General features: G+C 40.9%; 1 protein-coding gene and 1 long non-coding RNA gene across 3 annotated transcripts; both read left to right on the forward strand.

The window, feature by feature from the left end:
* The first annotated feature begins 19 nt into the window (after positions 1-19).
* On the forward strand, positions 20-2,216 carry LOC123026323. The gene is made up of 2 exons (XR_006415271.1): positions 20-137; positions 703-2,216. It is a non-coding gene; the product is annotated as an uncharacterized LOC123026323 (long non-coding RNA).
* Positions 2,217-4,828: 2,612 nt separating this feature from the next.
* ZNF410 (zinc finger protein 410) lies at positions 4,829-23,376 on the forward strand. Of its 2 annotated transcripts, none has more exons than XM_044435801.1 (12): positions 4,829-4,935; positions 6,645-6,833; positions 9,441-9,576; positions 10,288-10,506; positions 10,719-10,910; positions 12,771-12,927; positions 13,510-13,691; positions 17,446-17,535; positions 17,966-18,091; positions 18,660-18,797; positions 20,927-21,056; positions 22,685-23,376. In XM_044435801.1, exons 2-11 carry the CDS (start codon positions 6,801-6,803, stop codon positions 21,046-21,048), a joined length of 1,395 nt encoding a protein of 464 aa, XP_044291736.1. In that variant the 5' UTR covers positions 4,829-4,935; positions 6,645-6,800; the 3' UTR covers positions 21,049-21,056; positions 22,685-23,376. The 2 variants fall into 2 exon arrangements, with proteins under 2 accessions (XP_044291736.1, XP_044291735.1); XM_044435800.1 differs by lacking the exon at positions 4,829-4,935 and adding an exon at positions 5,170-5,443.
* The last annotated feature ends 1,329 nt before the right edge of the window (positions 23,377-24,705 follow it).

The raw sequence follows: 24,705 nt of genomic DNA on the forward strand, positions 1-24,705 counted from the left end.
GGGGAGGAGGGTCACCTCGACATTTTCTAATAGGGGCATATAATCTCCTCGCAAGGTCGGCGATGGGTGGATCAGTGGAAGACTTAACTTTGCTGCCTAGTAGCGCCTTCATCCGCCGCAAACAGGGAAGATGGCCCGTAAGCACTATCTTTCAGTAGCAAATTGAGAATGGGAATAGGCACCAGAACCTGGTGAACGCACCCAGGATTATTCCCATATAAATGCCGTTAACTCGCCATTTGGATTTGAGAGGCCGGGAGCTAGTACTTGCCTTGTCATCTTCCAGTTGCTTTACAGATAAAATTAAGATGAAAATAACGATTCACGGAGAGTCGGGGCTGGGAGGAGGCGGGGTAGTGGGTCCACTTGCTCTTGGCCCCAGAAAACAATGGATGTCTTGCTTCTGCCTAGCGCATTGATCACCACAGCATCGGTCTTCGTAGGGAAAGCGGCAGGGCTCCCAAAATCCCACCTACCTCTAGGCCTGATAAACTAGCTTTCCCCAACTTGGTGCTCTCTATGGTTGGACTACAAATTTCCCAGCCAACATGGGCCAGTCAGGTTGGGAAAGCCTCTCTTAAATCATCTAGGCAGGCATGTCGTGGACAGTATATTATAGACATACAGGAAAAGGTTTTGAAGGTGAACAATTGTAATTAATTTGTTTTGCTGCTTCTAAATCTGATTTTCTCTCTCACCTAGAGGCTGGAATAGAAGAGTGGATAATGTAGTGTGTTCCTTCTCAGAGTTGGAAGGAGCCAAGCATTATGTAGCCCCTCAACCCCTTATTAAAGAGCAGGATCATTTACGAGCCAGCTTCCCAGAAAATCACATACTACATCACATAACACCAGAATCCTGGAGAGAACACACACAAGTTCCCAATATTCTGTCATGAGGCAACTTTCCAGACAAGGCTTCACATTTTACAGGGGGCTCTAAATGACATTATTGCCCCCTGATCACATTCACACATTTCTCATCAATTCTTCCATCTTTTTTTTCCCACCATGGAAAATGCACTAAGGATGAAAACAGAATAGCTGCATAATGCCTTCTGAGGATTAGCACCAGAACCTCCATCTGGAAGCATGCTAAAGCCAGTGGAAGAGCCAGGCTGGCACAATGTTTAGACTGTTGGACTGGAATTCAGGCAATCTGAGTTGTAGTCTTCACTCAGCCATGGAGCTCACTAAATGATTTCTAGCCAGTCACTGACTCTCAGCCTAACTTGCCTTATAGGGCTGTCATAAGAATGAAATGGAGAAGAGGAGAATTCATAAGCAGCTTTGGATCCCTAGGCGGAAAAAATGGTGGCATATAAAAATAAATAAAGTACAATATGATGCATGCTTAAACAAGAAAGAGTTCTTTGCAACTTTCCATATTCCCCAGCCAGCATATGGGATTGAAAGGGCAGGGCTATGTAGGAGACACTGGAGTCAGGGAACCGGTTTAATCCCCAATTCCAGAAGTATTCTACAGGTTACTCCTTTGCTTTTTCCCTTATAACTGAATAGGTCCCATTCAAAAACAAAGTGTTGTATGCTTTGTTACATACAAAGGAGAGGAAAACCAGGTTGACATGGTGACAAGGTCTCTGTAATAGTGTGGAATGAAGCCCCTGCCTCCCCCCTCACACACTTACATTCTGCATTTATCATGATGATGGTGATTGTCTTCCTTGCTTGTGAAGGAATGCAATCTAAACACATATTCCTAAGCAGGTTCTTACAGTTACAGTTTGTGTCCTTTCAAATGTTGAATTCCTAAACAAATATATTTAAGCATAACTCCATTTCACTCACTGGGACATATTTCTGAGTAAATATGCTGTATTATATGTACTGAATACCTTTCAGTTTTAAATGAAATGCGGTTTCAAAAGACCATTGTTTTCAGAGTGTTGGTGCCACTACTCAGGGACAACTGACATCTGAGTTTACAAGTGGTGTGTTCACATCGGGTCACAATTTGCTTGTTGAGATGTTGTCACAATACATATGCAAAAGCAGGGAATCTTGCTAAAGTTGGGAATGAGGGTGGCAGTTTTTCTGATGTGTGCTCCTGGAATGAATCCCCACACCTGGTTCCCCACCCTCCTCCAAACTGTAGATGTAACATATTGTACGGACTCCATCTTTGTAGTCCCTTTCTGGGCTATCTACATGTTGCATGTATTTCCTGTATGTCTGAATAAACTGTAATTTATTGTACACCCCCAGTGTACCTACTCTCTCTGGTTTTCTTGTCACAGTAGACACTATATTTTAGCACAGGCTTTCGTACAATCTGTCATTCTGCAAGTGTGCAATATTCTCCCCTTTAACAGCCATTTTGGGCATGTGTCAGAATTATGTTATCATGCCTGGAAGAACAGTGCATTCTCTGTCTTGGAAGGGCTTTCTTGAGACAAATATTTGAGAACAACCTGATGCTTTCCAAGAATTGTATCCAATGCTGTCATCCTATTGATAAAAGTAAGTCTATCAGTAGGAACTGATGGGGGCAATTCCCTCCTCACCCAAAATTTCTAGGAGGTGTGGAAGGCTACATGGGGATGAGAAAGGGATAAAAATACATTTGTTAGCAGGAAGCTGAATTAAATCCCAGTTCTTTTCATGTTTTTCCCTTCAGGGTATGGAAGACTTATATCATCAGAAATACTAGGGACAGTTCTTTCTGTTAGAAAATAATTGATGACCTAAACTCCTTTTCATGATTAGACCCGAAGCAGCAACTAGTTCTTGCTAGTCACTTTGAGAATTCAAAGCCACCCTTTTTCCCACAGTGGACTACAAAGGACCCCCTACTGAAATTCCCTACTCTCTATAGCTTCAAGTTTGACATCTATGAGACTAGATGACTTCTCTCTCTAACCTACAATTCAGCCAGAGATCTCTAGTTGTTCCATTATGAGGACTATATTTTAGCTTCAATGTATATAATATACAGTACTGAAAACAGAGGCTGAGATGGCAACATTGATCACAGACCACATGAGAACATTCACAACTTCTAGCCTTCATACCTACTGACCTGCAACTGAATCCACTCATGTTTTCTTGGAGTAAAATACAACTGAATTCAGTAGGATTTGGTCCTAGGAAACAGACTAATCCTAAATTAAAATAAGCCATGCTTAACTATGCATAGGGTCAGGTTAAAGTGGCAGTAAGAGTGCAATCCTAACCAAGTTTAGACTAAAAAAGGCACTTCCAAGCATGGCTCAGCTTTAAGGTTGTTTATCTTAGCCAGCAACCCTAAACTCACTAAATTCTGAGTAAACATATATAGGATTACTCTGCATGCAAAAGAATTTGGATTTTATCTCAGTCTTTTAAGTGTGCATAACAGAGATCTGGCTGACCTTATCTGCAGTTACCTTTAAAATGGTTATAAAAACTCATGTTCTCACTAGCTTTTAATTGAATTTTTAACAATATTTAAAAATGTTGGCACATATTTTGAAATTTCATTTTATTGTAACTAGTATAATTTAAAAGATTATATTAAAATGATTTTAAGATGAATGTAATTTTATTATGTTTGTTGAATAATATTGTTCCTGGATTGTAAATTGCCTTGAAAGGCAGTTAAGATATGGATTAAGGGCATAATCCAATGAAGCTGCCCATAACCCTCTGAGATCTGAGGATTATGGGCATCCTATGCTGAGTGGGAGGAATGAGGAGGCTAGGCCTTGATTGGCTCACAGTGACATTTTAGAAAGAGAGGGAAGAAGGCTGAAGGCCACCATGATATACTTATCTCACTGGTGGTGAATGTCTCCTTACCTTCCAACCACTTGAATGCCCCTGAACCCATCACCATGGGCACTGTTATGATCTCAGAGAAGCAGCCAGTATTTCTTTCTGCCCTGGCTGCAAGGGAAAGAGGGACGGGGATTCAAGAGTTTCACATTTTATGAATTCTGACTCAGCTCTCAGCTACTTTTTCACTGAGTCATGGCAACCCTGAAGTCTGTTATTGAATAGCTAGCCTCGGCTATTGGGCGGTTTAAAAATGAGATAATGAGATAAATACTGTCCTCGCTTCTTCGGAAAATGAGGAGGTAGGACCGGGTATTATTCCAAAATTGCAACGATCCAACTCTGAAGTAAATGGATTGCGGACGTCAGCGATCTCACCTAACAAGTAGCTCCCCCTGCCTGTGCGCCACAGAACCCACCGTTTAAAAAAAAAAAAAAAAGGTAGGCGGAGCTTGAGCTGAAAGCCGGAAGTTACCCGTGGTAACTTCTAACATGGTACAAGCTAAGAACTGTACATGTCCGGTTCTAAATTGAAGCGGGGGGGGGGGGGGTGAACAAAAAGAATGTGAATAAGACACAGAGAGCTAGAACGGCTCTCTTTAGTATTATAGAAAGGTTACAGTCATAGATCTGTTGGTAGCAAGAACAAAACAGAGTCCTCAGGCTTGTGCCACAATATATTTCCTAGTTTTTATGATGCCTGAGAAACTCCTGTTTTCCATTTTGCCTTCTGATCCAGCCATGCATATTTGTATTCTGTCTCACAGCCAAAGATCTCAGAGTTTACAAAGGTGAAAAAAAAGTTGTATAATGTTGTAACATAATATAAAAACCATTTAAATACAACATACGAACATACACAGAGTGAACCGGAGAAAAAATCCCAGGACCCTTTAAAACCCTATCCTAGGCTGCAAGCGCCTTAGTAGCGCAATGGAGGTACTTAACCAGGAACCGGAAGTGAATAACACGCACTACTCTGCTCTAACTTTTCGACCTCTACGTCGTTTAAATTTGGCCCTCTGAACATAGAAGTTCTGAGTTTCTCGACGTGTTATCTCTTTTTTCCTCCCTCTCCAATTATCTTTATGGTTTGTCCTAGAAGGGAGCACGGAATTTCCGATGCTTGCGTGCGTCATATCCGGACGGCTTTGAGATGCCGGTAAGAAGCTCTTGTCCCGGGAAAGGGGGTGGTGGGAAGTGAAAGAGTTTCTTCTCCCCCCCGCTCGCGCTTTCCCCCCCTCAGACCGTGGAGGCAAAGGCGGAGCGAACGGCCTCGTCATGCTGGTCCCGTGGCGGACCCGTGTCCCCTCCTAGTTCTTGGGTCCGGTCCAGTCCTTAGGAGGAGCCCTTTCCACTCCTTTTGCGCTCTTCTTGCCGTGGGAGTGGCCTGGGTTGGTCTTGGCCTTGTTGTAGAGCGGTCGGCACGGGAGGGGGTCGCTGTCTCCCCCCTCCCGGCGCGCGTCCAGGCTTATTTTACCCGAATAAGGAGGCGGCTCGTCTGCTTCCTGGGGCCCGTGAGTGACTCCGGTGTGAGCGTCCTTAATGCTGGCCTGGTTTTCTAGCCGCTGAAGCGCCGTGAGGGATCGGACGGCCGCCTGGCTGATTGACACTCCACTCCTCAGTTTTGCTTCGGATTCTCCCCGACCTTTACTAACTCTTGCGCGTCTGTAAGCTGTTGTTTCGGCTATTAAAGTCTTAATGCTGCACCTAACTTTTGTAGATAAGAACTGAGGCTTATGTGTGCATTGGAAGTCTTCGGTGCTGATGTTTATGTCAATTTCATTACCACACATGGCGTTTTATATAAAAAGTCAGGCCCCCCTGGCCCCGAAGAGCTTATAGTATAGAAATGTTAACATTTAGACGAGGCAATACAAGGCGAGATGGACGAGGCAGTGAAAACAAAGGGCCATGGGCAAGTGTGGTTAGCAAGCCATAAAGACAGGAGGTTTGTTTCACTTCGGGAACTGAGGATGAAGGACTCTTCATGCAGGGTGGGCAGAAGAGCGAAGTAGCTGCACTGGTAAATCCCTGCATGATTTGTGGTAGATTGGCAAAAACTTTTCACCTGCAATTATTGCTCAGCAAAAGTTAGACCCTAAATACACCATGAATGGACCTCCCCAGAGGCTTTATCCAGTGGTAATGAAGTGGTTCCCATCAGATTCTGTTGACACTGCCTCCCCTTGCCCACAGTTACAGTCATTGAGCAGTTGACTCTATCATGTAGTGATGCTACTTTGGGTACTCCGCAGAATTAAAGTGTAGGACAGTAGAAATAAGGGAATGACTAGTTATCAGAGGAATGTATACTGCTGTCAGGAAAAGCCATAGTCAGTGGAGTGTACTGGTAAGTAAATTGGGGGTGATTAGTGGCAGTGGTGGCATCATTTACTAGTGTTATGTGTGTGGCTGGGTGGGGGAAGTAGCAGAAATAGGCTGAAACCTATATAGGCCTGTGGACTTAAAAGTTAAAAGGGAGAATGCAGATTGGTTTTGGTCCCAAAGGGAACTCTCAGGGTGGTTGTGTTGCAAATTATGCAGGAATACGTAAAGATACTGTGTACATTCTCTGTATATTTTTTATTATTCTGTACATCCCTACAGTAAACAATGAAAATACTTCCTGGGGCAAATCCCTTGCAAGGTTGGACTCTCTGCCAGGGAACTTAACATTATTTTGGCTAAAATTTAATAGATTAGAAGTGGGAGTGGTCTTTATTGCCAATAGGCATCAACCTATAATACAGTTATACATAGTATAGTTTGAGAATTGTCTTATAAATTACACATGAAAGCATGGATGGTGATATATTGGATGTATAATTTAATATTTGTTTAATTTTCTTTCTTTTTTTTCCTTTCTAGGTTAAACTCAGTAGTTCTCTATTGCGGCTTCTCCTAAAAAGATTCTCACAAAGTTTAGAGGCTGGAATATGTGTATAAACACAGAACATTGATAACTTTGAACTCTTCAGCTTGTGGCTTACTCAGTTCTACTCTGGAAATCGGAAGCTTGAATCGATGTTATCAGATGAGTTAGAGTCCAAACCAGAGGTCAGCAACCACTAGATAGATTTGCTTTCTGCCTCAATGATTATATTCTTCTGTATAGCTTGAAGTGCCTGTTCCTGTCTAATCTTGGAAGCTAAGTAGGATCAGGCCTGATTGAAATCTGGATGGGTCACTTAATGTTGTGAACTGCCAGAGAGCTTTAGCTATGGGCAGTATAGACATGTAATATAATAATAATCTGGAAAGCTACCATGATTTTGTTTTCAGTAGTTTACATTATAATTTACAGAAACTGAGTTCTCTGTTTTCATTAAAATCTCCCAAATTGCTCAACTAATTTTTACCCATAAGGTATTACTTAAAAGATCATCACCTGCAGGTGACTTAATAGTACATCTTTATTGCAAATAAACTCCACTGAAACAATGGGATGTTTTCCAAGTTTACCTACATGGTTAAAAAAAGTATTTTTTAAAATTATTTGAAGTTAGTGCTTATTTGAAAATGTTTGTGTGAGAGCTAGGAAGTGAACTTAAATATATTTGACATCTTTAATAATGGTTTTGGGAATATAAAAGCTACATCTTTGGCTCTCTTGGACATCTTTCGGTTCACTAGGTTAATTTGCTCAACTGGTATTTTGACAAATTTCTACTTGAAGCTTAAAAAAGATCTATCTATCGTCAAACTGTTGTGCTTATGAGAAGAGATTTGAAAATGTAATGTAATTATTTATTGGATGTATAGACCCAGATCAGGGATCCCATTGATTGAGACAAGGTGTTGAACTCTCTTCCCCCCACTCCCACATGGCATTGTTCACCTTAAGTTGCTGGTTGAAAGTAGGGGTTCATTCATGCATTATGAACACCAGTCACTGCTGAAGTGTATGTATTGTATTGGTTCTCCTGGAAGAATGAAGAAGAGGCTATTAAGTTTCAACAGGTAGTGTGGAGAGCTTTCCAGTATCTGAAAGTCAGAATAAATTCCTGACATGCTAAGGCCTTAGGTCCTTCAGCCTGTTAGGGGGAGCACCAAAGAAGGCAAGCTGCCTTCTCCATTCATTCGGTAATAAGGGCTGCCTTTACTGTGAGAACAAAGTTGTTTGCCTTACTGAAGCAGCTTTGCTTCCAGGAAGGCAGGACAGTGAGGATAGAACATGTCTACATACTGACACAACAGACTCTGCAGTAATGGAAAGGAAAGCTTTATAAAACCCATGACAAGAAGCGCTGTCTTTCATTTGTGGCCTCAGGAGAGAAATTAACATGTTATTCACCCAAGTACTTTTGGAGGTGAATCCCCTCGTCTATTCAGGGAACCAACAGGCCATAGAAAAGGGGAGTGAAAGCTTTCCTTTATTTAGATTTTTCATATGCATTTCATCACTGAATTCTTTGACACAGTTGGTTTCTTTCCTTCCTCGGTATCTTCAAATCTAAAGTGAGGTGCCTTGGCTGGATCATACCACTCAGGTTAAAACAGAACTATACTACAGAGAATAAAGGCAGAAATGTTTATTCAGGGACAGATGCTTGAAATTGTATCATCTAGGTTTTCTTTGGAAGGAGCTCCAGTAAACATGTTATCTACAGATAACATCAGGCAGATCATTTAACATATGTATTTAAAAAAGCAGCTTGGATAGGAATCAGGGGTTTAATTTTTTTTCTCCTGTGCCACAGCTCTGCAAAAATCTCCTGCTGTTATTTGTCATGGGAAGGATGCTCCCATTGGTGCCAGTGTTAATTTCTCTCTTTGCCAACTCCCACCTTCAGGGGGCAGTTTTGTTGGGACCAGTAGTGCTGGAGGAGAGAGTTCTCACCCCCACTCACCATAATCCTAACGGGGTTCTCCACAGCTATTGATAGTTTCTTTAAACTATGTTTTTAAAGGGTTTTAAAAATGACATATCATGTATAAATTGGCCTGTGGTTTGTGAGTAGCACAAAATAGTTTCCAGTGACTCATTTTTTTTTAATTTATTTATAGACTTATATGCCACCCCATTCATCGAAGCCTCGGGGCGGCTCACATCCATAATAAACTCAATAAATAATATAAATTAACAGTATTAATATTGATTCTGTTGCCCACTGGTTGCTTTATAGTTCAAACTGAAGGGTACTTTTCCATGACAGAACCGTAATACCAGCTGCAAATTTAGGCAAAGAACAGGATCTATGCCAACTATTTTTTAATAAGTTTTATTATTATTATTTTCAACGAACTAAAAAAACCCAAAAACTAAAAACATCAGTTATCAAAAACATCGGACCTACTGGGTCAGCCCCCCCCCCATTTTTTTTTTATAACAATCCATAGACATATTCAAATTTACGCATGGTTCCATTTCTCTAGCCAAGATCTGTGCCAACTATTGTTGTTACTATGAGAGTTAACACATGCACAACATATTGTGGGATTAAGAGGAACAAGTAACTATTATCCAAACAGAATTTGATATCTTACTATTTGCTTCATTTTAGAATGAAATTTTTACTTTTTTATCCCTAGGTATAGTTAATAAACTTGATTCTACTACATTTAGCATCAAAAGTTGTAGTGTAATGGAGTGTAAAAGGAAAAAAAGTATTCAGCTGCAGGTCTAATCACTTGTGCCTGCCTTAATACATTGCTTTTTTTCAGCTGCTGGTTCAGTTTGTTCAGAACACATCTATTCCAATAGGACAGGAGCTTGTGGAATCAGAATCTAAAGATATTACCTGTTTGTCTCTCCTTCCTGTTACTGAATCACCAGAATGCAACAGGCTGATGTTGCCAGGTAAAGTTTGAAGCCAGATTACTCTAAAACATTCTGTTGATAGCATTCTTGTCAGATTTATATTATAACCTTATGCCTATCTACTCAGAAGTGGGGCTTATTTCCAGATAAAAAGGTAAAGGTAAAGGTTTCCCCTTGACGTGAAGTCCAGTCATGCCTGACTCTAGGGGGCGGTGCTCATCTCCGTTTCCTAGCCAAGGGAGCCAGCGTTTGTCCGCAGACAGTCTCCGTGATCATGTGGCTGGCATGACTAAACACCGAAGTGCACGGAACACTGTTACCTGGCCACCGAAGTGGTACCTTTTTATCTACTTGCATTTTCATGCTTTCGAACTGCAAGGTTGGCAGGAGCTGGACAGAGCAACGGGAAATCACTCCGTTGTGCAGATTCGAACCGGCGACCTTTCGATCAAGCAGCCCAGCAGCACAGTGGTTTAAACCGCTGTGCCACCTGCAGTCCCTATTTCCAGATGTGTGTGTATAATTGCAAGGTAATAAGCATTAGGAAAATGAAGGGAGGTATTTGGAATGATAAAGAGAAAAAGTGGAATAGTTATTGGCAATCCTCTAACTAATAGTTTGTATATTGCAAAACCTAGTGGTTCTATTATTGGTTTTCTTTAATGTCTGTGGTAAAAACACAGTATAACTGCTCTAAATGGGCTGTATAATCTCACAAATCCATTTTTTGAATTGCATTTTGTTCATTAGATGACTCTCCAAGTCATACTAGCTCTTCAAAAGATGTTTCTTCTTCTGCTGTTCTGCGAAGCCTCCAAGTGAATGTTGGCCCTGATGGTGAGGAAACAAGGGCACAAACTGTTCAGAAACCACCTGAACTTCTGCCAAGTCCTGATACATCCAGCTTGTTGCAAGACCTCCAGCCTAGTGATAGCACTTCCTTTATTCTTCTCAATTTAACACGAACAGGTAACTTCCATTTCAGCTTCCAGCTAGATATTTTTCTGGTGTTAGAATGCAACAGAAGCATATTTACTATGGACAGTGTTGAATTTAAACAGGGATGAACCAACCAACAGGAGCTCCTCCTAGTGAAGTATCTGGAAGTTTCTTTACAATATTGTGGGAAGCAAGGATTTTGCTAATCTTTTTCTTGTCTTGTGAAATTGCTTCTTCTCTAGGCCTAGGTTCTCCCTCAGAGCACTTGGTGTTTGTCCAGGATGAAGTGGAGGATTCTGGGAATGACTTCTTCCCCAATGACAGCACAGATAGCAGTACCCCCTGGTTTTTACGAGTGCAGGAATTGGCCCATGACAGTTTGATTGCGGCCACTCGAGCACAGCTTGCCAAAAATGCCAAAGCAAGCAATAATGGTAAGAGGATTTCTGTTTGTATCAATTTTCTCCCTTTTTAAAAGGTATGAGTTGAATTAGTTCAAGGTAATATAACCCTTTTGTATATGTATGGAACAGCTATAGTTAATGTTTTCAGTGTAAGGTTTAAAAGGTAGCCAGGGTGGGTGCTTATTATTTCATTTACTTTATTTTTAAAAATGTCTGTTTTCAAAGAGCTACCATTCCTATACTCCTTTTTCTATATCTTCTGTACTTTGTTTTAACCACTTTTTACTAGTGCTTAGATACATGGTGTAATCGTGTACATATCTGATCAATAGTCTCATTGAGGCAATGAGGCTGACTCTCAGGTATGTAGATGTAGGATTGTAACCCAAATATTTTACAAAATTTCTGTTTTATTTGTTGGAAATCGAAATGTCCTTTTAAAAGTTACTGTTCTTGAATTTTTTTTAGTGGGTCTTCATTTATTGTATTTATATCCTACCCTTTTCCTTCCAAGGAACTCAAGGCAGCTTACATAGTCTCCTCTCAATCATATCCTCACAACAACCCTGTGAGGTAGGTTGGGCTGAGTGTGTGACTGGCCCAAAGTCACCCAGTTAGCTCCATTGCTGACTGGGGACTAGAACCCTGATCACCTGAGTCCCAGTCCTGCACTCTTAACCACTACACCACCTTGTCTTGCATTCTCTCATTTGTCTTCAGAATTGGATTAAAGTTTACTGTGAATGATCTCCCAGTAGTGCAGGCAGTGGAGCTCTAGCAAAATGACTCAGGGCCCCATAGGACCAGAGCTTTAACAGCAGTGAACAGGGATGCTGTATATCATCAGAGCAATTGCCTTGTGCAGGGTTGTGGAGGCAAAAAGGAACTTGCGGTTTTGGAACTTCTTTCTGGGAGGTGTTTTGATCAACTGTTACTGCATGACTGCTGGACCATGCAAGCTGGTGCACATGTGCCTTTGCTGGCACAGGGGAAAGTTCCACAATCATAATAACAGTAGGCTGTGGATTATACAGTATCCCTGTTTAGGGATCTGAAATGCTGAATCAAAATGGTTGTGATACTTTATTTTGCTGTCCTTTGAGGAAGAATGCCAGAGTGTTCACTGGAGGGAATGAATTCCCATTACTGAGGTAACCTGGCTGATAATTACCTTCCCTCAATCCAGTTGTGGATAGTTGAGGGAGAAAGAGGGTGCACATTCTATTGAAATTACCGCATGCAGATAGGCTGCATCTGCACCTGGGTGCAGCTTGCATCCACCCACACCATGTTATTTTCAGTAGGATATGCAGTCCCCTTCCTATCTTGTCCTAGTTAGACTAAACTAGAGCTGGATGAGGGCAAAAGTCTTGTTGCACAGCGATGGTGGGCAGTAAAACAGCATAGCATGCTAAGTTAAGGGTTGTTAGCCTGCCCTCCTCTTCTCCCTACCTTCCTCTTGAAGAATGAGGGCAATGGAAAGGCTTTCTTTATTTGCCCTTAGCGATGTTGTCATGTAACTAAATCAGGCACTGGATGCCAGGTTTACTGTGTAAAATCTGATTTTGGCTAGGATCACACATAAAAGAAACACTTTCAAGGTTTGCTTGTATTATTTTTTAAAAGTACCAGCAGGTCAGGAAAATAATGGATGTGAAAAGGTGTGACACAATGTGGAACTTAGAGCTCTGCTCTCCCCTTTGTATTAATGTTCTTTCTTTTTCTCAGTACTCTCAGAAATGGCAACCTGAAGTATGAAAAGTAGCACGAGCTTTATACAGTTAGTTAAACTTACTACTTAGAGATTTATCTTGTTCATAAGCTTATTTCATATTGTTCTTCTACTCCTGACAATTGTTGCCTTACCATGATACTTTCTTCCTCTTCTAGGTGAAAATGTTCATGTTTGCTCAGGAGATTCACAACCGAAAGAGCCCAGTCCCATTCCTCTGCCTCGTGTGGAAAAAAAGTTGAAGTGCACTGTTGAAGGTTGTGATAGGACATTTGTATGGCCAGCCCACTTCAAATATCACCTAAAAACCCACAGGTGTATAGACTTGCTATGATTTTGCAAAGCTCTGCAGGCTGTATAGGTATTGTGCAGTAAGTGATTGTTGTGAAACAATCCAATATGCAAATTCAGAGAGAGAGAGAGAGAGAGAGAGAGAGAGAAGCAAAATAAGTGAATTTCAGAGGTCATGTCTGTCTCTCACAAGCAAGCTCTCAACATTTATTTTAATAATGTTTATGCTTTTAACTGTATGGGAATTGATTTTGGTGTGTACCAAAATCACTGTTACACTGATCAGAGTAACATACTCATTTGTTTTATGTTCTTGTTATATGTAGCCTGAACCATTTAGTAAGAATATGAAAAATGTCAACAGTAAAACAAAAGAAAAATTCTGACTTTAAAGTGTATCTCACTTTTTTACATACATGACTTAAGGTGAAGCCAGGAACTGTAGCCTTGTTACTTCTCAGCTCCATGCTCCATTTATTTTCAATTCAAATAAAGAGACAATCATGCATGGCATTGTATTATTATGGAAAGGCAGACCATCAGCAGAGGACAACTTTTTTATAGCAATATGTATAATAATGCCATGAAAGTGTTGTTGTTTTCCAGGAATGACCGTTCCTTCATTTGTCCAGCAAAAGATTGTGGGAAAAGCTTCTATGTCCTTCAGAGGCTGAAGGTGCACATGAGAACACACAATGGCGAGAAACCTTTCATCTGTACTGAGATAGGGTGTGGCAAACAATTCACGACAGCTGGGAATCTGAAGAATCATCTCCGGATTCACACTGGTATGTTCCTTTTCCAAAAGTTTCTATTATTCCAGTAGCCAGGTATTAAAAGAAGAATTGTTGTTGTTAATTATTATATTTACATCCTGCCTTTTTTCCTCTTGTAATGAAAGGTGGTTTAACATAGTTCCATTTTATCCTTACGACAGTCCTGTGAGGTAGGTTAGGCTGAGAGTGGATGGCCCAAAATTTCCCAGTGAGCTTCATAAACTCAGATCTCTCAGGTCCTCAATCCAACTTTCTAACTGCCACAGTACTTTATGCATTTTTATTAATTGGATTATGAACATGGCACTGTTTCTTCCTTGCTTCCTGTTTTAAAATACATATTTTGGACGAGATGGAAGATGAACAGCTGATTAGGCTTATGCTTATTCTGTGCATTACTTAATACTAACACTGAAATCACCAATCTGCATTGTTCATTTTCAGCTTTCTCTGTTACCAGATTAGTGCATATGGTAAAGTTTATGGATATCTTGTTGAAAGCCTGCACTTGTAGTGATTTGTAGTCACGTGCTATATCAGAAAGGCATTTCCAATGACACCCTCCAAACGGATTGGTGATTTTTGGCAGTTAGAGTAGAGCATACTTACTTGGGCAGGAGAATCCATTAAAGACAGACTATGAATACTGTAGAGCTGCACCTAGTATCCTTATGGAATTTATCTTATTTTGACTTTTTAAAAGTCTGGCTGGCCTTTCCAAACCAAAAGGAAGTTTAAGGGAGCTTAAAGTAAGATTTGCCATAAAAACTAGCAATAAATTAGAGATTGGTTATAGTGAAGATTTAATAGCAGAGTTTACTCTGAGACTATATGGAAAATAAATGAACAACTACAGAGGACATAGAAGGACCTGTGCCTGAGTCGTTGGAGAGCTGGTGCCAGTCTGAGTAGACGGTACTGAGGTAGATGGATCAATGTGCTGATCCAGTATAATGTAATTCCATGTGGTGATATGAGAATGGAAGTAAGAAACAGAATGTATTGATAATGGAGGAGCTATTGCAGTGAACAATGTGTGGGTGAATTAATGGGGAGAGGAAGATTAGTCAGTAGTGAAGTTACTTAAATGAAAGAACTGAAAATTTTATATGAAAAGCTGCAGTAGTTAAGGATAGGGATAATGTTGCCATAGGCAACATGGCAAAATGTGTCTTTTCATAAAGACACAACACAATAACTCACACTCAAAGGCTGAGTATGAGCAGCCACTGAACTGTGAGTTCTTGTTGAAATGTGGATTATCATGTTATCTAAACCCAGATGCAGTAACAAGCCATGATTTCTTAACCACAAGCAGCTCTTGAAAAAAACTATGTGTGGTGTTGGGTTGTGAACTTCCTATTGTTCCTGGCTGTTTGGATTCAAACAACACAAGAAGCCAAACACCCATACATGACAATCTTTACTTGGCCCATATGAACATTTTAATGTGGCTAGTCTAAATCCCAACAGCTTTCCTCATGGGAGCATATTTGTTGTCAACAAGCCACTTGACAATCCATGACTTATTCTAAGCATTGTTTGACCTGTGATGGGTTGTTGTATTAGAATACAATTATTTTCAAAATTCAAAGTTGCAATGATTGGCTAGCAATTTCAGCAATAGTGGCAAAAAACTCCCTACAGCTCTTTGTGATTTTGCCCTTGCTACTAGTAGTACCAGGCACTCCACTGATGTCCAAGCGGCTCTTTAGAGCAACTGTCACTGGCTTACCAACCTTTTTTCTGGACCCAGAAAATTGTGCAATCGCTTTTACAGTGGTACCTCGACTCACAAATGCCTTGGTTCATGACCAAATCGGTCGTGAACAAAAATTTCATGAAAATTTTGAGTTGGGTCACAAACTCCGCATTGGGTGGCAATCAAGATCGCAGCCATCTCCCCACTCCCCCACCCTGAGTGGGTAGATGGCTGTGATCGCAGTTGCGTTCGTGCAGGGAAGACGTGTGTGATCACGGGTGCACTCCTGCAGGAATGACAGGCGCAATCTTAGCCATCTCCCCCCTCCAACCAGCATGATCGCGGCCGTCTCCCCACCCCCCCGAGTTGTGCTGGGGTGTCGGGGAGATGGCCGTGCTTGTGCTCGGGTGGGGGGAGATGGCCGCGATCTTTATTGTTCTCTGTCACTTTGCTTCACATTTTTCTGATTAAAAAAATGGTTACAGAACGGATTAACCTTATTTACATTGAATCTTATGGGGAAATTTAACTTGGCTCACAACCAATTTGGGTCATGACCAGAGTCCTGGAACGGATTAAGTTCGTGAGCCAAGGTACCACTGTACTTCATTTTATTTTTGGTCTTTTGCAAGGGCTGTCCAATGTGTGTATTCTTGTCTAGTCAATTTCCTTGTCTGTTTCAGTTGTCAAAAGGAGCAGGTTACTCTTGATAAGATGAAACTGCGTTTAGGCTGATTTGTGCACAGGGACCAGTAGCCTAGCTGCCAAATGAAAAGTATGACAAAAAGCAGATGCAACAAAAACGGGTGGGGACAGTATCAGAGAGGTCTGCCTGGCGCCGTCGTTATTTGTTTTTCGGTGCCAGGCTAAGACCTTTTTATTAAAAACTTATTTTAATTGTTAAATTATTTGTATTTATAGGATTTTAAATTTTTAGCTGAGATGCACCGGAGGTTTTTAAATAAATTTTTTATTGTTATATTGTTATTTATTTATGTATTTTGTTTCTGTTGTGAGCCGCCCCGAGGCTTCGTTGCGATAGGGGCGGCATAAAAATGTTTTAAATTAAATAAATAAACAAATCTTCCTCTTATCAGTAAATCTCTCCATTTTAAGTGCTGAACTGACACTTTTCATTGTTTCTCTTTTGAACAGTTCCTTGAATCTCCACCTATTCCGGATATTAACTTGCCCCCTTCACCCCACCACATATACACACTTTTTATGTCTCCTTTGAACCATTTACTGCTTTACTTACTATGATCCTTTGATAGAATTTCCTCTCCATTATTTCCCAGCAATAAATTTTGAGACTCTACAAACCCTTGAGGTGAACAAAAAGGGGTAGTGATGAGAGAGGGAATGGTGAGACAAGATGGATTCTGCCACAAAGGACAGTGGATATTGGCTGGCAGACCAAGAAAGGGCATAAGCCACAGTGAGCCCATTGTCTGTTGGGTGCACTGTGAGTTGTTTCATAAATAAACTACACTGGGTAGCTTTTTCACAGGGTAGCTTAATATGTTGTGTGAACAAGGCTGTTCTGAATTAGCTGCTTGAGCATACATAATGTAATTCTGTTTTCAAATATACCCTGGAGTTACTGGACATATTTGAAAACAAATTTGCTGGACACTAAGTTTATTTGCTAGATACTGTGTAGGAGGCAGAAATCTGGGAGATAAAAATGGAGAGCGCCTTGGGTGATAGATTATATAATCACAAACTATGCTGGTGGTTATATTTCTGAGATTTCTGTGTTGGATAAATGTACTAGATTTAAACAAACTGCACCCTGATAGGATTCTTCTAACAAATCTTGGACCGTGACTGCTATGGTTGTATAAGCAGTCTCTGAATAGGACAATTTAGTTCTATCCTTTGTTATCCCATGAAGAATGAACTGGGTATAAAAAAGCTTGCAAAAATGTGACTGGACTTGGGAAGCTGCAGTGTAAGGTCAAGTAGGTGGAACAGAAATGGAAATACATAGGCTTATGTCCCTTTAGTGGTCTTTTCAACCAACTGCAGCAAATTGCCTAATTGTAACTTGTTGCAACGCAGGAGAAAAGCCCTTTTTATGTGAGGCTCAGGGCTGTGGTCGTTCCTTTGCTGAATACTCAAGCCTTCGGAAACACCTGGTTGTCCATTCAGGTAAGGGAACTTTACCTCTTCAGGAAAAACTGTTTGAACAGAGTGTGTCTTTCGTAGAGATAGTTATACATTGCCTAGGCTCTGTGAAACAATTGCTTTTTTTCCTGGATGCCTGAGTCAACCTGCCCTTTTTTTTCCTTAACCTTATGTCCATGAGGCCTTGTAGATTAGAATACAAGGTTCTGTCTTGCTTGACCCACACACAGTAGATCAAAGGCTTCAGGACTTCATGGACATAGAGGTCTGAGGCACCAAATTACTAAATAAAATTTTCAAATTTAGTGTGAACCTAAATTTCATACTAAACCTGTGATAACCTTTTCTACAACAAAGCCTTTAAATGGACCTTTGAAGTAGGTAGATATTTAACTAGTTAAGCATATAAAATGAATTATTGCACACCTTGCTTTAACCCTGTGTCGTCTTTCAGGAGTAAAGCCACACCAGTGCCAAATCTGCGGAAAGACATTTTCTCAGAGTGGTAGTAGGAATGTGCACATGAAGAAACATCATTCCAGAGTTGGAATAACTAGCAATAGACAGCATGAACACACAGGTAGGGACTGGCTAAGATGCGACAGTATGAAAGGGTCCTCTAGGTAGTGATGAGGGGAAGAGTCAGTTTAGAAAGATTACTTTTTTCTACTACAAAAATGTTAAGGTGAGATAGGTTGGTGACAAAAATGGGGTTCTTCAGATGTATTTTATGAAGGGGCTGCTAGGCGGGTAGCTAAATGCCCCCCCCAACACCCTTTGAAACAGTAATCTCAAAACAGTGAGGATTGCTTAGCTTTGAAAAACAGCTCTAAGTTTGGTCTTTGCAAGTGAAGACACTGCTTCTCAGATGTAGGTCTCTTAAGTACACCCATCTAATTTAAGCTCAGTCCCCTCTTAACACTTGAAACTGTTTGAACTGTCCACATATCAGAATATATACTTCCAATTTTCATGCGGAAAATATAGATCCAAAGAGGGAATTGCAAATGAGAATGAAGGAGAAAACAATTCTCAACATTCTTCAAACTTTTTAGGTAGAGAAAATTCCTTGTTCTGAAGTTGGCTACAAAATCAATGTTGTAGACTTTAGTAAGTGCTCAAATCATAGCACATTGTTTTTACCACAGAATCGCTGATGGGCAGTAGTCTGTTGGAAGAATCTGAAATTCATAGTAAGAACCTGGTATCAATGAGCTCTCCACCCAGCCTTGGTGTGGAATCTTTGCACCTGCCGGACACTGAATCGATTATTGGTGTGAAGGAAGGTGAGAAAATATTCCTGCCTAATCAAAAGGAGTCCTTGTATGGGAGACATGGAATAATTTTAAATAAGTTCTGTGGTACAGAACAACTGTAAAAGTTAGAAATACAGGGAGGAGGAAATCAGACTGAGACTGTTGTACTTCATGTTATCATCTGTACATGCACATATAGGGACTCTGCACTGGCATGGATCTCCGGTGCAGAGGGCGGGGCTTGCTTGCAAGGAGATAGTTTTCTCCGAGTGAGTCCAAAACTATCACCATGCGTGCCTGCCTTGCCGTGTGTGTGCGTCCCCCCTTCCCGGTCCGCGCTCCCCGTCTGCACTGCCTTGGCAGCCCATGCCCATCGCCGGCATCTTTCACTGGCCCCCTGTTGAAAAGGTTTGAGGACCCCTGTTCTATAATCTACAGCTTAGGAGATTCTAACAGGAACATACCCTCTTTGTCCCAGTATTTGTGTCTCTAGTGGGGGTTTCTGCCTTCTTGCTTAGTTCTTTCTGACTGTTCAATACAGCCTCAGAACTTAAGGGAACCCTCAGTACTGAAATAGACATTGGAAGTAGGGGGAGTGGCTTAGTTGTGTGAGTGCATAGATCATCACCTGAACTACAGTTATAGGTAAGCAACCTGTCTTTTTATTTTATGGTCTCTGTGTATCATGCATATGGATAAGTAACAAGCTGACTTACCAGAGGTAGAGCCTATTGTAGAGCACAGAAAAGAAACAGAAGTTTAAAAGTTGATTGCTTTGACCAGGTAGCAGTGTGACACAGTTCCTGTGGAGGGATATTCTTAGTAAACACCACTGGTATAACGATTAGTCAAGTGGAACAAGCTTGGAGAGTTGCAGAGCTCATAGGTTGTTTTGATGGTATGCGTAACCCAAGAAGAGGACCTTTGAGATAATACTTGCAAGCCTTTGTGTTGGTTCCTCATAACAAAGAAATAGGTGAGATTACTGAGGAAATGTTTCAGTCTGAGCCTTAGGGAGAAGTACAACAGAAGTCAAGGCAGTGCAGGGCAGATTCAACAGATTTTAAAAGGAAATGAAACGAAGCTTGTAGGACAATGTCCTGATTTAAGTGTAAATCGGAGATGACCAATGACCCTCTATTGGTAGAAGTTTACTCCCACAATGAGAACATTTCTGAAAATGGGTCCAAAGGGCCAGAAATACTCATGCAGTTGCAACCCCCTGACACATAAAATAAATTATAAAACAAAGAGGACGAGAGGAGATTGACAGGAAAAAAACAAAAGTAGCCCCCAGTGCTCTAATTTTCCACAGGTAGAAGTGAACAATCAGAAATATACTGTATGAGTTTGTGACAGGAGCACAAGCTCAAAAAGATAATTGAAAAATAGGCAGGAATCCAGGGTCATGTGCACTTGGTATGGCAAGGGAGGGTTCCTGACAGATACCTCAGGTATAGAAGTTTCCCAAATGGGGCTCCTTGAAGGGACAGAGCCTATATGATACACATGGACTGTGGGAAGGAATGCTTTATACTAAGCTCTGCATAATTTCACAAAAGTGTGATACTAATACTTACAGGTTACTGATTTCAGTGCACATCTTTTCAGGAAAACAAATGGGGCTGAAGGGGTAAAGTTTTGGGGAAGACATTTGAATTTCTAATATATCTGTTCCAGAGAAAGGGAACTTTTTTAGGCCACTGGCAGATTTGATAATGTTAGAAACTGTTCTGGGCACCATCACTAATTTGCTGCCGTGAGAGATGCAGCAGAGGACAAGTAAATGGCTTTAAAGACTTCAAATTAGGATAGATGGTGTCTGCCAACTGACTTCTTTAAACCCATAGTTTGCAGTACCTCTTTCTCAGCAATTACTGATAAGAAAATGGATGGGAGGGATAGTATCATTGTCCTGGTGACACCCAGGACAATTGCTCAAATGCCAGATGTGCTCACATGCCCAAAAGTATTGCCTACTCCTGCTGAGGATGTTAATGTTTTATTTCTTTTCCTGAGCAATGCCTCTGCCACACTTATACTTGCTCTAAATCATACACTCAGCACATACTTCAGCCTTTATCTAAATTCTTTTACTCAAGAAAGTTCTTCTCAATGAATGTTCTGCAAAATATAACTTTTTTCTGCTTGACCTGTAGAAGTTCTTGCTGAAGCAACGACAAACTCGCTCCATGCTGGATCTGATGTAGTTTTGCCATCTCATCTGATGCCCATGCCAATATCAAGGCATTCGTATGGGGTGTCATCATTGCTACAATAAATCCACAGGTGAGTCTAGAAGATCTTTGAACAGCATAGAGGGTGAAGAGAGAATCTGACACATCTGTAATAAAGTACAGCTTGGTCTGACATTGGCACTGACACCTAGTTACCTGTCTGCTTCTGCTTCCCTTTTAAAGCCTACTGCCATTTATAACCTGTGGTGACTGTAGGAGAGCCTTTCTGTTACACCCTCACTATATGCACAGTGATTGAATATGGCATCAAAGTGGGCATGGTAACTGCTGGCAAAGTAGGATCGTCCTTGATCATGTTATCCTAGCACATGGTTTTACTGCAATTACACTTGTCATTAGCCTCTGCTGTCTTGGATTGTAGCTTGTTAGGGTAAGGATCTTAAGGATGATGCTCTGTCACATGCAGAGCATAGAAGGCCTAATTTAAACTAGAGCTGCGTGAGAAAAGTGAAGTGAAATCCAAAGAAATTCTTTTTGCACAACCTCTTGTGCAAGCATAAGAAGTGTCTTTGAACCTGCATATTGTGGCAAGCTCTTGCATTCACACAAGTATTTGCAGTAGTGAGCTAGCAAATATTTTTTTCTGCCTCTGAATGTTTGCACAATTGCCTTGTTCACAGAATTTTATGGGAAGGTCCAGAAATTGCTGCTTTCAGTTTCTGCCCCTCCCATGTCTTCACTTCTTTCATCTCTCTTTCTCACCAGAAAATAAAAAATCAGTCAAGGAAGAAAAGCAGAATAGCTGTGCCATGACTTTCTCTATTGTTAGGGACAGGAGCCCTCCATCTAGAAGCACTCTTAGGTTAGAAATGCTCCTGATTTTCTTTTTCCTAATAGACTCTGTCACAAAGAGAGTGGAGAGGCAGGGTTGTGTGAGAACAAGTCTTTTTCCCAAGTCTCCAAATCAGGAAGGGGGAGTCTTCAGCTCAGATATGGTGCACCAGGATTCCTTCCCCAGGCTCTGTTTCCTGACAAAGGAAAGCTCTCACCTTCGATCAGCTGCTAACCACAGACAACTGCTAACCCTGCTGGGGATGGATGAGGGCCTTGGGGGCAAACTGCTGAGTGAGTCAGAGTTGCTTCTGAAGCTTCTCCTGCTTGCTTCTCAGTAGATTTGCAGATTATTGATATTTGGAATTCTGTTTGAATGTGCTGCTGTGTGATTTAGTCCTCTTTATTAATAAGTAGGCTTAAAATGTGAATCGCATTTTGGCTCTACCCTACTATGCCTTTGTCCACATCCACAGATGGAATACAGTCCCTGAAACCTTTGCTAGGTTCGAATTTGATCATTGGGCTGAAAAAGTTTCCCCACCCTGCCCCAAACCATAGTTTTGGAGCATTGGAAGCACTGTGGACTCACCCATCCTGTTACTTCGCATATTTTTTTGTTTATTTGCATTGTTAAACCCTTTAATTTCAAAAATACTCAAAAGGAACTCTGCTGTTAAAAATTATTACTTCCTGACTGATATATCCACAATTGTTGATAGCCCACTTGCCATTCAGGATTGATTTAATGAAGTCCTAAAAGAAATAAGGATGTGAATTGTAACTTTCACAAGAGATGGATAACTTTGTTGCTTCAAATATTCAATTGATTCCTCCTTTTATGCAAGTCTGAACTAGTGTTAATAAAAATATGTTTTGACTTCACAGTTACAAAAGGAATTGCAGATTATGAAGCTCTGAGTGCAAGATATGTAACTAAAGAACAGACTTGCATGGTGTATTCAAGAAGCTATTCGATACTTGAATTTGCAGCGTTTGTGTGGTGCCTCTTGTGCACTTCTCATGACCTGTCAGACTAGACGTCTGGAATATGATTTTGCTTCAGTCACTGGAAATGCTATTTTGAAGAATTGATTCAGGAGCTGCCACTAAAGTCTGAACAGTGTGGTGTGCTCCTATTGCATCTGGTGTCCCAAGGCCAGGAGATAATGCTCTTGTACTAGTCCCAAGCCACTTTTCCCCTTCTGAAGCTAATCATAAGGTCAGCATTATATTGACTTGTTCTTCTTGAAGAAGTATCTTTAGCTGGTAGTGAATTCTGCACCAAGGCGCTGCGGTCCTGTTCTTGCCTTTGAGCTATAGGGGTGATTGTGTAGGACTTGTCGAGTTGGAACTTCTACAGCCCCTTGCTATATGTGGATATATTCACTAATGCTGCTTTTGCTCCAAATTGAAGACCTGATGGTATTCAGAGGATTGCCTCAGACACCCTTGCTTCTTCTTATGATATTCTAATTTCTAATTAATAGGTTTATTAGGGCTTTTAATTTAAAAAAATCAGAGGTAGAAACTATTCAGTGTTCTTCTGATGTAAATAAAGTATGTACTTCACCTCCTGATCTGGTTGAATGTGTAATTATTGTGTGTTTTTAAAATTCACAGTCTTACCCTTTTGAAAGGTTCAGGGCAGGTGTCTACCTTATCAGAACTAAAGACCAAGTAATAGATTAATGCAGTTATACGCACTACAAAATACTACTGGAACGTTACATTTTACATCAATTTTAATTATTTAGAAAAAAATCAAACAACCCTCCTCCCTCCATTTTTCACTGGTCATTAAACTGTCATGACAAAGGATTTAGATATCAGCAGGAAGAACACTGGACAGTAGTCTTTCATATCCTTGGTGTTTTAATACAGTGATTAAACTGCCTTAAGAGGGTGCTGCTTTTTGACCTCCAGAACCATGGTGGGACATTGATGACTGAACTTTGAAATAAACTGTATTTTAAGCCTTTTTTTCTTGAATCACAACTAGAAACACCTGTTCTAGGATAACAATCACTTACATTTTGCTATACCATGAGGTGAAGTTTACTGAGTCAATGTATGAGTTTGCCGAACACTGCAAGCCAGCTTGCAAATAAGCTATGCAAAGTGGGTTGTTTGCAGAACAAGCAACCATTTGTCTGCTTCCAACAGACAAACAGGCTTTCTGTGGTTGGTTCTCCCCGTTTTGCCCCTGGTATGCCAGCCCATATATCATAGTCCTGCATAGCGGAACCAACCGTGTCTCCTCCTCCCTGCTCTGATTTGCATTCCTTTCATTTGGGGTTTCTTGTCTTTGAAACTCTCTAACAAATTTGAGCATTTAAGAGGACAGGGAAATGTAGGCAAATTTCTTGGCTGCATATTTTCCTGTCCAAAAGAAATGCTCAAATTTGCTAGATAGGTTAGAGGAAACTATTTTTTCAGCTGTAAAATGAAGTATTCATGAAAAGGCTGTTGAATGTAGGTTTCCACTTTCTGGAATATCTACAGGCTCAAGGAAGTATGGAAAAAGTAGAGGAAGCTGAGAACAGTCACACCAACACAAAAAAACCTTCAAAGCGGTTGAAGACCTTCACAATGCTAGTTCTGGGGGACTTTAATGTTCATGCTGAGACTGGCTTATTAAGGTGGCTGAAGATTTCATGTCTACCATGGCAACCATGGAGCTGTCTCAGCATGTCATCAACCCAACTCATGAAAAAGGTCACACACTCAACCTGGTCTTTTTGATAGGGCAGGAGGATGGTGGTTCTGATGTGGAGGAATACTTTTGACCCTGTTGTCATGGTTGGATCATGGTGAGCTTTAGATTCTTGGCCCCTCCCTCCCTCCACAAGAGTGGAGGACTTATTAGAATGGTTGTCCTCAGAAAGAAGCAAATAATGACATCCCCA

This window comes from Varanus komodoensis, unplaced genomic scaffold (assembly GCF_004798865.1).
Source record: "Varanus komodoensis strain SLA01 unplaced genomic scaffold, ASM479886v1 scaffold3, whole genome shotgun sequence".
Classification (NCBI taxonomy): Eukaryota; Metazoa; Chordata; class Lepidosauria; order Squamata; family Varanidae; genus Varanus; species Varanus komodoensis.

Coding starts and splice junctions, on each gene's coding strand:
- ZNF410 (XM_044435801.1), top strand. CDS start 6,801: ATGTTATCAGATGAGTTAGAGTCCAAACCAGAG. Junction 6,834..9,440: donor AGTTAGAGTCCAAACCAGAG/GTCAGCAACCAC, acceptor GCTTTTTTTCAG/CTGCTGGTTCAGTTTGTTCA. Junction 9,577..10,287: donor CAACAGGCTGATGTTGCCAG/GTAAAGTTTGAA, acceptor TTTGTTCATTAG/ATGACTCTCCAAGTCATACT.